A 15,993-nucleotide genomic window follows, 5' to 3' on the forward strand; every position below is an offset into this window, starting at 1 on the left:
AACCTGAAATAAATACAGGAATAAAAAGGTTAAAGTAATATGAGCATAATATTTAAGAGACAAGGGCAAGATGGAGAAGTAAACCTACTACCTATACCAGCATAGGAAAAACATCCCCACCCATAATAACAACAGCGCAAGTGAGCAGAGAGCTGAGGAGACTTCGTGCCAGCAAAGCAGCGGGTCCAGATGGAGTATCGCCACGACTGCTGAAGGTCTGTGCATCGGAGCTGGGGGGTCCTCTACAGCGCATCTTCAACCTGAGCCTGGAACAGGGGAGAGTCCCGAGGCTTTGGAAAACATCTTGTATCACCCCAGTCCCAAAGGTATCACGTCCTAGTGAGCTGAATGACTTTCGGCCTGTTGCTCTGACATCACATGTGATGAAGACCATGGAGAGGCTGCTGCTTCACCACCTTAGGCCACAGGTTCAACACGCCCTTGACCCTCTGCAGTTTGCATATCAGGAGAAGGTGGGAGCGGAAGATGCCATCATCTATATGCTACACCGATCCCTCTCTCACTTGGACAGAGGCAGTGGTGCTGTAAGAATTATGTTTCTAGACTTCTCTAGCGCCTTCAACACAATCCAACCTCTGCTCCTTAGGGACAAGCTGACAGAGATGGGATTAGATTCATACCTAGTGGCATGGATCGTGGACTATCTTAAAGACGGACCTCAGTATGTGCGTCTTGGGAACTGCACGTCTGACATTGTGGTCAGCAACACAGGAGCGCCACAAGGGACTGTACTTTCTCCGGTCCTGTTCAGCCTATATACATCAGACTTCCAATACAACTCGGAGTCCTGCCATGTGCAAAAGTTCGCTGATGACACTGCTATCGTGGGCTGTATCAGGAATGGGCTGGAGGAGGAGTATAGGGACCTAATCAATGACTTTGTTAAATGGTGTGACTCAAACCACCTACACCTGAACACCAGCAAAACCAAGGAGCTGGTGGTGGATTTTAGGAGGCCCAGACCCCTCATAGACCCAGTGATCATCAGAGGTGACTGTGTGCAGATGGTGCAGACCTATAAATATCTGGGAGTGCAGCTGGATGATAAATTAGACTGGACTGCCAATACTGATGCACTGTGCAAGAAAGGACAAAGCCGGTTATACTTCCTTAGAAGGCTGGCTTCCTTCAACATCTGCAATAAGATGCTGCAGATGTTCTATCAAACAGTTGTGGTGAGCGCCCTCTTCTACGCAGTGGTGTGCTGGGGAGGCAGCATTAAGAGGAAAGACGCCTCACGCCTGGACAAACTGGTGAGGAAAGCAGGCTCTATTGTTGGCATGGAGCTGGACAGTTTAACATCTGTGGCAGAGCGAAGGGCGCTCAGCAGGCTCCTATCAATTATGGAGAATCCACTGCATCCACTAAATAATGTCATCTCCAGACAGAAGAGCAGCTTCAGCGACAGACTGCTGTCACTGTCCTGCTCCACAGACAGATTGAGGAGATCGTTCCTCCCCCAAACTATGCGACTCTTTAATTCCACCAGGGGGGGTAAACGTTAATATTTAACATTATACATAGTTATTGTCTGTTTTTTTTTTTTTTCACCTGTATTATTATCATTCTTTAATTTAATATTATTTATTGTATCAGTATGCTGCTGCTGAAGAATGTGAATTTCCCATTGGGATTAATAAAGTATCTATCTATCTATCTATCTATCTATCTATCTATCTATCTATCTATCTACACAGAGAAAGGCTTCAAAGGGTGGAAAAGTTCAAATATCTCGGATCCACCATAGCAGAGGATGGAGAGCTAATTCTAGAAATAAACTATAGAATGCAATCAGGTTAGAAAAATTGGAAAAAATTATCAGGCAGTAATATAGTGAAGGGTAAAGTGTATAAAACAGTGGTCAGACTAACATTGTTGTATGGATCAGAAACCAGGAAAGTTTAAAAAGTGCATGAAAGGAAAGTGGATGCTACAGAAATGAGGATGTTGAGGTGGATGTGTGGAGTAACAAAGCTTGATAAGATCAGGAATGTGATGATCAGAGGTACAGTTAAAGTTGGGAAAATCTCCAAAAAATACAGTAAAGAAGATTAAAGTAGTATGGGCATGTCATGAGAAGAAAGCTAAAGAATGTGGGGATAAAAATCATGGATATGTAAGTGTCAGGATAGAGATGAGGACAAACAAACAAAGTGGATTGACTGTGGGAAAGGGAATTTAAGGAAGAAAAGTGTATCAGGCAAGGAACAATACAAAATGTGAAAACGGAGGGAGCTGGTCAAATATAGTGACCCAACTTGAGAGTGCAAAAAGCTTAAGAAGAAAAAGTGGTTCTTCATGCAGTGTATTGGAGAGGAGGACTTTATAATAAGATCTTGATGTTATTTTGGACAGTTTAGGTGAATCAAAACTTGGCTTGACGGTACTTTGGACAATCCAGGTGAATACTATGAACGTGCCTGTGGGCTGAATGGCCAGTTCACGTCAGAATTGTTTTAATGTTCTAATATTTTAGTTTGTGATTGCAAATTATTAAGAAGGTTAGATTCTGAAAGTGAATTATAGTGCTCTATTCTGATATGTTAACATCAGAATTATTAAAAGAGAAGTTCTGTACTGCTGTTTACAATTCTTTATGTAAAATAAGTGTTTGACCTACTTTCAAATACTAAAACCACGTTTCCCATTCAGAGTGCTGGCAGCATCAGACACAAAGCAGGAGCCATCTCTGGATAGATAGCCAATCCCTTTTAAGCGACTGCTCAGGTCAAATCACTAATGGCAGTGGTGAAACCTTTGCAGCAATTTAAATCCTATTGCTCACACTTTTCAAAGAATTTTAGTTAAAGAATACCTGTAACTAGAATGCAGAGTCTTGACTGCCATCCACAGTGCAGAACAGAAAACAAGCCACATCCTCAGAGTTGCATCCAGTTGCTTTCTTGATGTAAATGTCTTTACAATGGCACAAAGCCTTCCTTTAGGTCCATCTATTTTCTGGAGTTACTTATTCATATTCACTCATGCCTGCAGAAGGACTTGGCTTATTATTTTACTGCTGGGTGCATGGTAAACCATGGCTGCTAATCAAGTCAGTGTATTTTGTTTCTTAGTAATTTCCTCTATTCGAAGAAAAATTCTTGGATAATCGTGCAGTGGTTTCCTGTATCTAAATCTCTCTATTATTTAGAAAATCTTAAGACGAGGCGAGACTGTTGCCAAGAGATTTTTTCAAGTCCCGCCCTCCTCTCAACCATTTCCAGTTAACTGCCCACACCCACAGTCCTCTCACCTCTATTTTGTGTTAATGCTTTTGTCAGACACAGTTCCTGCCCTCTCAGCTGTTATAAATTTTTACATTTTCCTCACTTTAAGTTCCCAATAAAATAAGACTAGGTCCAAATCATATTGAAGAATTTCATCCTGAAGGGTTATCAACAGAAGAAATGAGTACATGGGAAATCCTAGCACTTCGCAACGATGAAGTCAAACGAATTAACGCGAAACTCGTGGATCGGTTACATGGAAAATTAGTTAAATGTGTTTAAATAGACTATGCTGAAGCAGTTGGTGGTGATGGTGTGGAAGATGTAATCATCAAATTACAATATCCCGTATAATATCTACAACCATTTACACTCTCTGGTCTTCCACTGGCTGAATTACTGTTGAAAGAAGGATGCATCGTAATGTTATTGTGTAATTTATGTCTGAGTGATGAGGTACGCAATAGGACAAGATTAATTGTACAGTATTCAAAATTGGTCGAACAATTCTGACATGTAAAATTTTAACAGGCAATTTCTGCCGATAACACGAGACACCAAAGGAGAACTTGATATGCCATTCGTATTAAAACGTTTACAGTTTCCTGTTAGAATAGCTTTTGTTATGACGATTAACAAATCACAGGGAAAAACATTAGAAAAAAATCTGTTTATTTATTAGAGAGAAAGAAACGATATTCACTCACGGGCAGTTAAACTTTGCGTTGACAAGATGAAAATCCACAAGTATAAGTTTAAAAAGTATTTGCATGTTAATTTCAAAGCCAAACAGAATGAAAACGTGTAATGCAATGAATACCTCTAATGCAATATGAAACATAATTTTCTTTCAATTTATTACGTTTTACTATTTTTTACTATGGTTAATTACTTGCTGTAAAGTAAAATAGTTATATTATGGATATGTAACAATTCCCATGAAAATAACAATCTGTTTAAATTGTACATCTGCTTCCCCATACGCAAGTGGCAGAATTGCAAAGTGGCTAGCACGTAGCGCCCACCCGGGGTTGGCGAGCAAAGCGAGCAGGGGGCAGAGCCCCCTAGTTTAATATTAAGATTTAAAAAAGCAAAAAAAATGTATTGTAGAACACATTTTGGAATACATGTCTTGCATAGACTTAAACTTTCCCTTTTTTTTTATTTGAATTCTTGTTTTTATGTTGTTTGTACAAAGTTGCAAAAGAAAGGCACTCAGACACTGGTTCACATGACAATCCATTATACAAAGACACATTCCTAATTTTTGCCCTAGGGTATGTGTCTCATTATCACATTATTGCAGAAGATTCAAAACCTGAAGACCACATCACTGATTTGCAAGGCTGTTAATTCCAACAGCTCCATTTACTTTTTTGATTCTGATTTAATATTCTGTGTTTATCCCCAAGGGAAACTGTCTTTTCATGTGACCTTTGGGGGTCTTAGCGCAGGGTCAGTCATTGTACAGGGCCCCCTGGAATAATTTTCAGGTTAAGCTCCTTGCTCAAGGGCCCAACTGAGTAGGATCTCTTCTGGCAGTAATAGTAGTTGAACCAGAATCTTCCAGATGCCAGAGCAAATCCTTACCTACAAAGCCACCACTCTTCCCTACTTTCTATCATTATCTGTTTGCCTAAAACTAACCTGCCAGATACCAGAGATGCTTGGTCATGAGCACCCCACTGTAACAACACTCTGTGAGCACTCATTGAACTTTCTCCTTCTTGTTTTCATCCCACAGGCCTGCATGTGAAGTTCTATAAGTTCTCACAGTTAATTCTCACTTGAAAACTTCAGGTCTTCTTTTACAGTCAAGATTGTAACTTTATACTTATAATATTGCCATATTATACTGCCAATGATCTCTCTTTAGTTCATGCATGCTTTTGCTGTTTTGTGTTTTATTTTGTATTTTTTATTAATAGATTTTGAACTGTATTTCATTTTGTTATGTTGAATTGTATTTTTTTTAGCTTGTGTTAGTGTGTTCTAGTAAGAGGGTTATATATAATATAGATGTTCTCAAGTCCACTTAATCTAATCCTAGGATGCTGGGGGCTACAGCCTGTCTCAGTTGTACCTTCTGCAAGTCAACATCAGCCCTGGATAAAGTGCCAGTAGTCTGCAGGACCCAATTATACAAACACTTCCATTCCAGTATACTTGGGGTCAATCTAGATATCTCAATAAAGCTAACTTGTCTTTCAGATGATGGAGGAAAAACAGTACATGCGAGAAAAAAAAAAAAGAAAAAAAAAGACATGGAAGAGGAAGCGCAGACTCCTTAAAGTCAGTAAGTGGGTACAACTTTCAAACCCAGAATACTTTATCCATAAGTCTAGTTCGGTAAAATTAACTTGTACACAAAGCACACAACTTTGCTTAATTTCTTGAAGTGAGACCCACTTTTTAGAATTGGGATATTAGATGAAACAGTAAACAGAAGACATGTAATTAGCGATTCAATTAAAGGGAGAGGTTGACTGGACTGAAAACAAGCTAACCTGCCATTGACCTGGACTGAGAAACAGGGAATTAGAAAAAAAAGGCATGTGGGAACCAAAAAGTAGTCCTCATTCAATAACAAAACATTTTAAGACAACCATTATGTCATAAGCATGAGGTCACTAAGATTTAACTCTACCAAAAGCAAGAACACAGAACAGACGGTGATTTACAAATAGTGCACTTTAGAAGGCAGATCTGCCAATCTCCATAAGGAACGTTGTTTTGTTCTTGATCTGTGTTCCACATTAACATTTTTCTGGGCCAAACAAACCTCTTAATTTTTAAACAGAAATAAAAAAAGCAAGTTTTACAGAAATAAAAACATTTATTTATATAACATTACACTTTCTTTCTCTATAAACGAGTACAGTACCATTCAGCTCTGAAAAATACGTGAAAGGCTATACAAGGCCTGGCACTATTATTACATGAGAATTACATACTTGGGCTCTGTGTATAAATCATTAAAGAAATATTATTTTAGTATATTTATCACACATCAAGTACATGAATTATATCCAACACCTACATTTTTGTAAAATTTGCAGCCATTTGTATACATTTAAAAATATGTAACAAAAATATTAATCTTTTTTGTGTTTGTTTGGTGATTTGGTCATGCCAAAAAACTTGAACACATTATTTGAGCAAACCAACATTCATTTTACAAGCGTTATTATTACTAGGGGTCTACTTAGATCACAGATTTATTACTATAGGTGTTTTTCACGGCTCAGTTCCATATAAATAACAATCTTAATGGATATTTTACAATGTACGATACAATATATATATAATATGTACAGGACGGACAGACAGACAGACATAGATAGATAGATAGATAGATAGATAGATAGATAGATAGATAGATAGATAGATAGATAGATAGATTTTTCTTACATCTATCTACCCAACTGTCTATATTTTACTTTATAAATATAATGAGCATACAGCATTTATTAACTGTTAATTTGCTGTCCTTGGTCTCTGAAGTGACAGGACTAGGATGCACACTGAGATGGCACAGGCACTGCACTTATAAAACTCACATAAGACCCTGTTTTTCCAGTTTTGTGGGGATGTGGCTAAAGAGTTTGAAATGGACATGAACATCGCCACGTGGCTTTAAGCAGGATATACAGGACATTCCATATGATGTTCTTGTCATTATTTAGAGCTACCTTAAGGACAGTGAGGAATCCTACTGCCAAAAAAAAGGTCAAAGATTAAAAATGCACAAAGAAAAAAACAGCTGGCATTAAGATTACATTCTGGAAACAGAAAATTAAAATATATACAGCACTGATTACACTTTGTAAATTGTCAACTGTAAACGAGAAAACCTGCAGCCAGACTGTCTGAAGATAGTTTGGTTGCTACTAAAATGTCTTTTACCACAAGGATTATTTACACTGGCTTCACTCTTTCTTTATCAAAATCTTTTAAGGGCCATTAGAAAACCATGCTCTGTATACAGATTACCAAATCAATGGACACAAACTGTATTATTTAAAATATTTTTGTTTGAAAAGGTGCCTAGATTTTATGAATCCTGTGCACCAAGTGTGACATCAAGTTTATTATGCAGAAAGCTCTCTGTGCTTTACAAAGCAAAAACCAGAATGGATTTATGACATTTTGTTTAGCTATCTTAAAGAATCACTACACACTTTGGGGGGAAAAAAAGACTATAAGCTTTTACTTCAAAGAAACCTGATTTAAATATATGAATAAACATTTAAATAATTAGGGAAATTAAGTTTAAGTCTAATTCCACTTCAACACATCTACAAAGTTTTGCTTAGGTAAAAGGCATATCATACCATGCAGATCTGAGTCTAATGAAGTCATTTAAACATCACAACTTAACAATGGGTTTGTGTTATTGTTGAAAAATCCACAAATGAGCCAAGATCAAAAATATGTCTTAGTTAAGTAACCATCCAATATAGGGAGCTTAATGTAAACAGAATGGTTATCTGTCAGTGATGTTATAATACTATGAAACTTGCCTGCAAATATCATGAGACACACACATCCTAGGTGGTCTTGGAAGTAGTCCTCACTTACAAATGGTATTTTTCACCAAGAAAATCCTACAAAAGTGAAAATGATGACCACTTTGAATATTTGTTTTTGCCAGGTTTTTATCACTTTCCCTTTTGATTTGCTTGCTCTGCTAGACCTTGATGTAGAGGTGCATTCAAATGTGCCCAAACATTTGTTTCATTAAGAACCACTACGCCACTTTCCCTGAGTCAAAATACAATATAAACAAATTACTTTAATCATCGCCTTCCTATTGGAAAGGTAAAACCTTTTACTTCTTGTACCTTTTTTAAGCAATAGATTTTTAACTCTTAAAAATGTAACCTTACCATATCACCCACAACACTGGAAATATGTGAAAACTGGAAGAATCACATGATTTGAATTGGTTTGCATTTATCACATGACCACATTTGTGCAGTAATAAATAAATCTAAAAGTCTGCTATGATTTTAATACACATTTTGATAAACAATGGACTAATATACAATTACTTTTTCAAAATTGTAACTTCCTGATTTCCGTGAAATCCGTAAAATGAGTAGACCCCTAATTATTATACTTCAACATCAAAAAAAAAAAAACCCTAGGACTATTTCACAAATGGTTCTTACACATGGGAAAAGCCATGCCTTTTTTCCTTAAATTTGGTAATAGTTATTTAGTTAATGAGCTCTGGATAAGGCAAATATTAAGGAAGTCTGTTAACATTATCAAGTGCCTAATTGCTGGATGTGCCTTATTTAAACGAGAGAAGAAATACAATCATGAATAGTGCCTCTTATTTAATTATAAGGAACACTTGACAGCAGTCAGAACCTTACATGAGCCAAACCCATAGAATTTAAAAGTAAGAGCAGCAAGATTAAGCTAATACTGTGCAATTAAAATATCTGGAGGCATTAAAAATAAAACCAAAACATTTTCGGTTTTTCTTTCACAATTCATGACAAGAGTCACACCAAACCCCCAGTCATTATAAGACACCCAAATAAATTTGTTACCAGAATGATTTTCTTTTCACAAGAGAAGGAAGAAAAATAGTAAATTTCAAACATTATATCATTGTGCATTTAAAAATGTACATTCTGCAGCAACGCTTAACAAATTCATGTTGAAAGGATACAGAGTATTTACTGTACCAAGTTTTAGGAGTGCAAAAACAGCAAAACATTGTGGAAAACCTGCTATTAAAAGAGTGCAACCTGATGCTGACAGCATTTGCATTTGTGGAGAACAGCACTTTATGTACAAAGGATCTGCTTTTTTCATAGTCCCTTTTACGGTTTTGATACTGATCTAGAGTTTTTCTTTGTAGTGTTGATTCAAGACTTCACTGTTCTAACATCAACTTTGCTGTAGGAAGTGCAGGCACTGTGAATATTAAATGATACCAACTGTACAAATTTTCAAGTAAACATTATTTTTTGTGGTCCCCCTAAATTTCATTGGATTTAGGTATTGATCTCCAGTACTTCTTGCAGAGTTTTGCTGATGTGTCCTGATTGGTTGGCAGCAAGATCCAGCAAACTCTGACCCATATTCGCATGTAGCGCTTTGCAAAGTTTAATGGTAGCCGTACGAATGTTTCCCCCCTTTGCCAGGAAGAGAACCACTGCTGGTCATGTTGCCTAGGAGGTGCCACAAAAGAGGCAATACTTTCTGTTCCACAACCTGAGGTTTACGCGGATGCAGCTCTGTCACCAGATCTGAAAAACAAACATATCAAGGGGAAAAAGATTCATTTTCCCTGTCATAATAAAACCACAGCATTACTGTTTCATGGTCATTTAAATGCTGATAAAGTATGTAATACCAATGGACCTTCCATGAAATGTATTACTGATGTCAACAAAGGTTTTAATTTTGAGGAGCTACACCCTGTCAAAAATCCTGTTCAGTTCACAAACGTATTTAAAATAAACCGATCAACTGAGTAATTAGAAGAATGTTTATAAGCTCTCATAGATATCTGTCCTGGTAGTTCTAGAAATATAAAGTCACTTTTTAAGTTGCTTTTGATAAAAGCATCTGCTAAATGAACAAATAGAAATGTACATATATTGATTCTTGGAGGGAAATCCAAATTGTCCATTTGCTAATGTGTCTATTATAACCGCTGGGGTGATGATGAGTATATTTGGAGGAGGCATTATACAGTCTCTATAGTGGAATGAGTCGGTGGTGCTCCATGACAACACAACAAGAATTTTAATGGCCTTTAATTTTGCCATCAGCATATTTTCTGTTGATGCTGCCAGTATGTCCAAGGCCGGGCCAGTATGGTAGGAGGCCTCTTTGATGAGTGTATTCAGTCATTTAGCATCCCTCGAGTTCATACCACTCCCCCAGCAGATCACAGAATACAGTAATATACTGGCTACTATGGACTGGATGAACATTCCCACACATTAAAGAACCGGAGTATCTTCAGAAAGAAAAGTCTACTCTGGTACTTTTTGTGCAGCATGTGTGTTAAACACATATTCCACTCTATTTATTTACAAGACTGCACCACTTTCCCTCTCCCATTATGGTGATTGATCATAGGGTCTCCTTTGAATGCCAGAATACCACCACCAACTTCTTTGTCTTTGTAATATTCTATTTCGGGTGGTTTCCCCTGTACCAAATAACAAACTCTTCCACCACGTTTGTATACTACTTCTCATCTCCGTTGTCAATCCAGCTTAAAATGGAGGAGTCATTTAAGAACCTCTGTAAATGACATAAATGTTAGTGCCTGTTTATGCAAGGTAATTTAATGGTACTGTATATCATATACTGGGGAATGAATGGTGGCATAGAAGTGAGCACTGCTGTTTGACTGATTCAGTGTTCGGGGTTTGAATTTCTCACCTTATGTCTGGCTACATGGCATCTGCATTTTCTCTTGCACAATCTCTCTGTCTGTATGGATTTTTCATTGAATACTCCATTGTTTCCCCTCACATTCCGACTTAAAATAGCCCCATGTAAAATATGATTTCTGATGACTTGCACACCATTTAGGGTTGTTTGCTACCTTCTGCACAATGCTGATCTGCCCACCCACCATAACCCCTGAATTGGATTAAGTGGGTTATAGTTTGGTACCATGTACTGGTCAAAAGTTATTATGATGTAAATCCAAATGGTAAAAACTGTATGTTTTAGAATTAATGCAAAAATACAAGATGATAGTCTTAAACAAAATACAGTTACAATTTTCTTCTTCAGAGAATTTACTTATTAATGTTGGGGTCAAAATCAGTTTTTTTGAAAGAATACATGTTTTTGCCACAATAACAATGAAACACTACATTGATTTTGAGAGTGTTGCTTACCTGCTACCTTTTCGGTCATATCTTGCTTGGCCTTTCCATTTAGAAACTGAGCTTTCGCACAAAAAGGCTGAAGCAGGAGGGTCTTATCTATAAAAATATAGAAAAATATCACAAATTTATATTATATTTCTTAAATAATATATTGGATAACAAATATCACTATAAAAATAACACAAAAGACTCTGGAAGTTAATGCTTTGTAAAATCAGCAGGGGAAGTTAACATATGTAACGCCAAATGTAAATTTATTTAATTGGGAATTGTGGGTACTATAAATTAAGGAATTAATCAACACATGTATAGTAATCATAAAACTGAAAATTAAAACTGAGTCTTAGAGTTAAATTGATCTCTGTAAAGGAAAGGAAAATTTGGAATATTTTAATCTGAAATTCAATGCATTAATATAATCACTACATCAGTGAAAAAAATATAAAATAACAGATCCGACATAGGACTCAGTGATCAATCACACTTCTTTTGCTTTACGTTGTAGAATGCACAGGTGACACTAACCAGGTCATTGAAAGTTCTGTGGCAAAACATAGTACTGAATCCAAGAAATTTATGCTATTATTAAGTAAGACATAAGAATAGATCACAAATCTTAAAATCCCCATCAATTTTTAATTTCTCCTGTTTTAGTCTATCCACTCTAGTGGGCCTCAAACTGTTCTGTTAGCTAAAATTATTTGAAAGATAACAAGACAACTTTTAATGAGAATCACTTTGATCCTGCAAAATCAATTCAATCAGATCCAAAAGAATGAATTCATTTGTACAACATGTTGTGTATCATTTTTACATTTAATTATTGTGAAGATTTCTTCTCATTGAATTAAGTATTTACATTGTAAATTGCCCAAGGGCTTGATGGCCTGCTGACCACAAAGGGCCAGAAAGTTTTATCTTCTCTGGATTTGTACAGCCTGGGATAATTATTTCTCCTTTCTCAGTTGCTACAATGCCATAAACTAATGTGTTCATTCTTTACATGTACCAATTACTAATTTAGACTACAGTATATGGATATAATTTGAAGGGATCATATTTTATTATCTTAACTGGGAAAAAATACTCATAAAATACACAAACAGGTCAATCTGGATTGTTCAATAAAATTTCTCAGCTGAACATCAAGGGGGGTCATTCATTACCTTAAGAGAGAAAAGCACTCTCTCACCTCTACTCTCTGAGGGCAGAGAAATTAGTTCTGAAAGAGACCCACTTAAATAGTAAAAATCAAACATGACTGAAAAGAGGTTGGGCTGGTCAAATCTTTTATTCCAACTAACATAACACAAAAATAGTGGGAATTTTAATTTATAAAACAATTCTATTCATATCCACTAATATAATGCTGGACCTTGAAAAGGCTATGCATTATGCTGGTCAGAAATCTATATCAATCTAAACTGACTAACTTTAATGCATATACAGCAAATAATGATAATAAAGAATTTATGTCAAAGTCCCTTGCATTAACTCCAAATATGACTTCAAACATATTTATAATGACTAGACCAGTGTTTCCCAACCTCGGTCCTGTTGCCCCCCTGTGGCTGCAGGTTTTTGTTCTTCCTTAGATACTCCCTCTTTTGAGATATATTTTGAGATATCTGAGACTGTCTTTTGCATTTTGAGCTTTAAAAAATGTCCTACATTTTGAGGCCTTGACAGGCCTGAAGCCTCCCAATTTCCCAGCACCGGGCTCCCCTGGGGTGAGACCTATTTTGGGACAGTACTTTGAAGGCCTTACCTATTTTGAACTTTTGGTTTCAGAAAGGCAACAGGCAATGTATTGAATACTGATGAAATGGGTCACTTTAAAACATCCAATGGCCAGATCTGGCCCATGGCCCTTGAGTTTGACACCCTGATCTAAGTGAATCATGTGGAGCTGAAGCTTATATATGCAGAGAGGATATGAGCCATACTGTATGCTATTTGGAGTTTTATTTTTGACTTCAAATGCTGTGTACAGTTGCATTTATATATGGAAGTAAGCTATATAGAAATAAGTAAGAAAAATTCATTTGAATACTCTAAAACGTATTGTTTTAATTCATAAAGTATGTTCAAGCATTACTGTTAAAAGGTAAGTGAAATTAATGTGCAAATCAGCTTTAAAACTCTTGTGCACCAACTATGACTGGCAAGCTTCTGGCAAGCTTTCAGAAATACTTACCAAGATTATCGACAAGACACTGTAGAACACTGTTGGCAGCAATGTAGATACCATTATTTTTTGAATTAAGATTGTTATCTACTACAGCTGGTACCACTAAGTGGATAACTTGGCCCAGATTATCTTTAAGCAAAATAATTATCTTCTGCATTGACTCTAGTGCCATTAGATTCACTTTACTATTGGGGTCATGAAGTCGTGATTTAAAGGCATCAAAAATCTGAAAATCAAAAAGAGAAAAGCAAAATTAAATTCAAAATGAATATTGTACATTGCATAGTAAAAAAAAACATGTAAAACATTGCAAGGAGGATACAGATTATTAAGTCCGTATAACTACTAACAGACCACATAAGGGAAAAGTGTGATAAATTAAGGGAATTTTTTTGATTGAGGTATACTGCACTGTATTTATATAAATAAGTTGGAGGAAAATGAATCAGTGGACTTCAGCACAATAGACAATACAGTATGTGGTAGTAGGTGGAAAATGATTTTTTATGAAGAGTTTAGATGCACAAAACTGATGAGCACTTATTTTAAAGGACGCATGGTTGCAATTTCTTCCAAGGGTGTCTGGACCAAATATGGGCACAGAAACTGAAAGTACTTAATAAATGTAATTTATTTATAATCAAATTAGAAAGATTAGGAGGATGTTGATACTTCAATATTATTACATTTCTGTTAATGGTAGAAAACATTCTAAGTTAAATATGGTAGAAAACATTCTAGGTTAAATATATTAAAATTATATATTACTAGGGGGCTCTGCCCCCTGCTCGTTTCGCTCGCTGATCCCTGTGTTTGGTTTACCGGATCTACAATTTAAAGAGATTGTTATTTTCATGGGAATTGTTACATATGCATTATTTTCACTTTTACTTTAAAAACTTTTGTAAAAACAATACTTGTCCTTTATGTCCGTCCCCATGCGTGGTTACATCTCTTTCTTGCCAGACATATAATCATGCTCGCGTTGTGAAGGGGGGTGCAGCTGAACACACACTAAGGATATGCCATCGGATAAGCTCTGCTTTTGCTGCTTGCAAGCTGCCTGTTCTGCTTGTTGCATGTCGTTGTTTTAAGAGCTGGGAGCACATGAAGCGTGTCTGCCAAAAGCAATCCAACAACTGCTAGGTTAGATGTCTGTGGACTTGTTTTAAATGATGGCTCACTGCCTTGTCTCGCGTGACGTTGTAAAAACAATACTTGTCCTTTATTTCCAGCCCCGGGCATGATTAAATCTCTTTCTTGCAGGACGTATAACGCTGCTCACATTGTGAAGGGGGGTAGGGTGGGCAGCTACTGTTGCGCTGCTTTTCGATCATTTTAAAGCCTGTGCAGCACCTGCCCTTTTTGTCACTCCGTGTCTCTGCTGCTCGCGTTGTGATCTCTTCTCCGTGATCCTAAATATACACCTGACCAAATTGTTTTCTTTGAAATTAAACTTGTCGTTGCTTTAACTGTTGCAGGAACACAGATTCTCATAGCGTATGTTCTATTATTGAGTACTGAGAAAAGCGCTATATAAATGTAATGAATTATTATTATTATTATGTAAATCTACGTTTTGTGCATTGAATGTTGTGAATGCGAAAAGACTTTGTTTTCTGCTCTTTGCCTTTTATTTCTGACCTCGCTTTGTCCTGCTATTTTTTCAATTACACCTGTTCCTGATGATTATTTTCCTTTTGTTTGCGCTAATGTGATCTTTTATTCGTCGACGTTTCATTTATAACGTATTGTCCTTTATATGCTTTATATGCACTGGGACCCCTGTCACTGTGTGTGCTGCATGCCTTTACACTACTGATTTTTTTTTTTTTATAATAGAGAGATAATGCAATACATTTGAAGAAGAACATGGAGTCATGGATATATTATACAGCCATTGTATATATAGTGGGCGGCACGGTGGCGCAGTGATAGCGCTGCTGCCTCGCAGTAAAGAGACCTGGGTTCACTTCCCAGGTCCTCCCTGCATGGAGTTTGCATGTTCTCCCCGTGTCTGTGTGGGTTTCCTCCGGGTGCTCCAGTTTCCTCCCACAGTCCAAAGACATGCAGGTTAGGTGCACTGGCGAACCTAAATTGTCCCTAGTGTGTGCTTGGTGTGTGGGTGTGTGTGCCCTGCGGTGGGTTTGCGCTCTGCCTGGGGTTTGTTCCTGCCTTGCGCCCTGTGCTGGCTGGGATTAGCTCCAGCAGACCCCTGTGACCCTGTGTTAGGATATAGCGGGTTGGATGACTGACTGACTGTATATATAGTGACTTAAATGTATTGCATAAATAAAGTTAACCTGAAGATCTCTTACAGGATCACAGAAAACCGTAAACAGAAAAAAACAGTCTGATGCATTTAAACAAGTCTTGATGTTTTGAAATTAGTGGTTTATAATTGCAGAGGAAACTACTGGCAAACAGACCTTTTTGTAAATACAATTTGCATAATTTGTTTTCATGGTGATTGAGACAGAACAAGATCAGAGGTCTGAAGATCTATGGATATTTTCCTGTAGTTCTTTCTCTCTAAGTAATGTTGCAGTGCATTCCTGGGGTAATTTTGGCAAAATGTTAACTTCATTCATTATTCTTTTTCTTTACTGTTCCTACAATTTTGTTCAGTTTAGGACTATGCCTTTGCTAGTGTTTTGGTAGAGTCTCGGCACTTTAA

The 15,993-nt window shown here is 36.9% G+C and overlaps 1 protein-coding gene across 1 annotated transcript in view; it reads right to left on the reverse strand.

The window, feature by feature from the left end:
• Positions 1–6,064: 6,064 nt before the first annotated feature.
• Positions 6,065–15,993, reverse strand: part of LOC114666504 (TOG array regulator of axonemal microtubules protein 1) — a 114,131-nt gene continuing 104,202 nt past the window's right edge. Inside the window, 4 exon segments of the mRNA XM_051919905.1 lie at positions 6,065–9,406; positions 9,408–9,517; positions 11,135–11,221; positions 13,323–13,542. Coding sequence (XP_051775865.1) covers positions 9,263–9,406; positions 9,408–9,517; positions 11,135–11,221; positions 13,323–13,542 — 561 coding nt within the window. The 3' untranslated portion in view covers positions 6,065–9,262.

This window comes from Erpetoichthys calabaricus, chromosome 16 (assembly GCF_900747795.2).
Source record: "Erpetoichthys calabaricus chromosome 16, fErpCal1.3, whole genome shotgun sequence".
In the NCBI taxonomy this organism is placed as follows: Eukaryota; Metazoa; Chordata; class Cladistia; order Polypteriformes; family Polypteridae; genus Erpetoichthys; species Erpetoichthys calabaricus.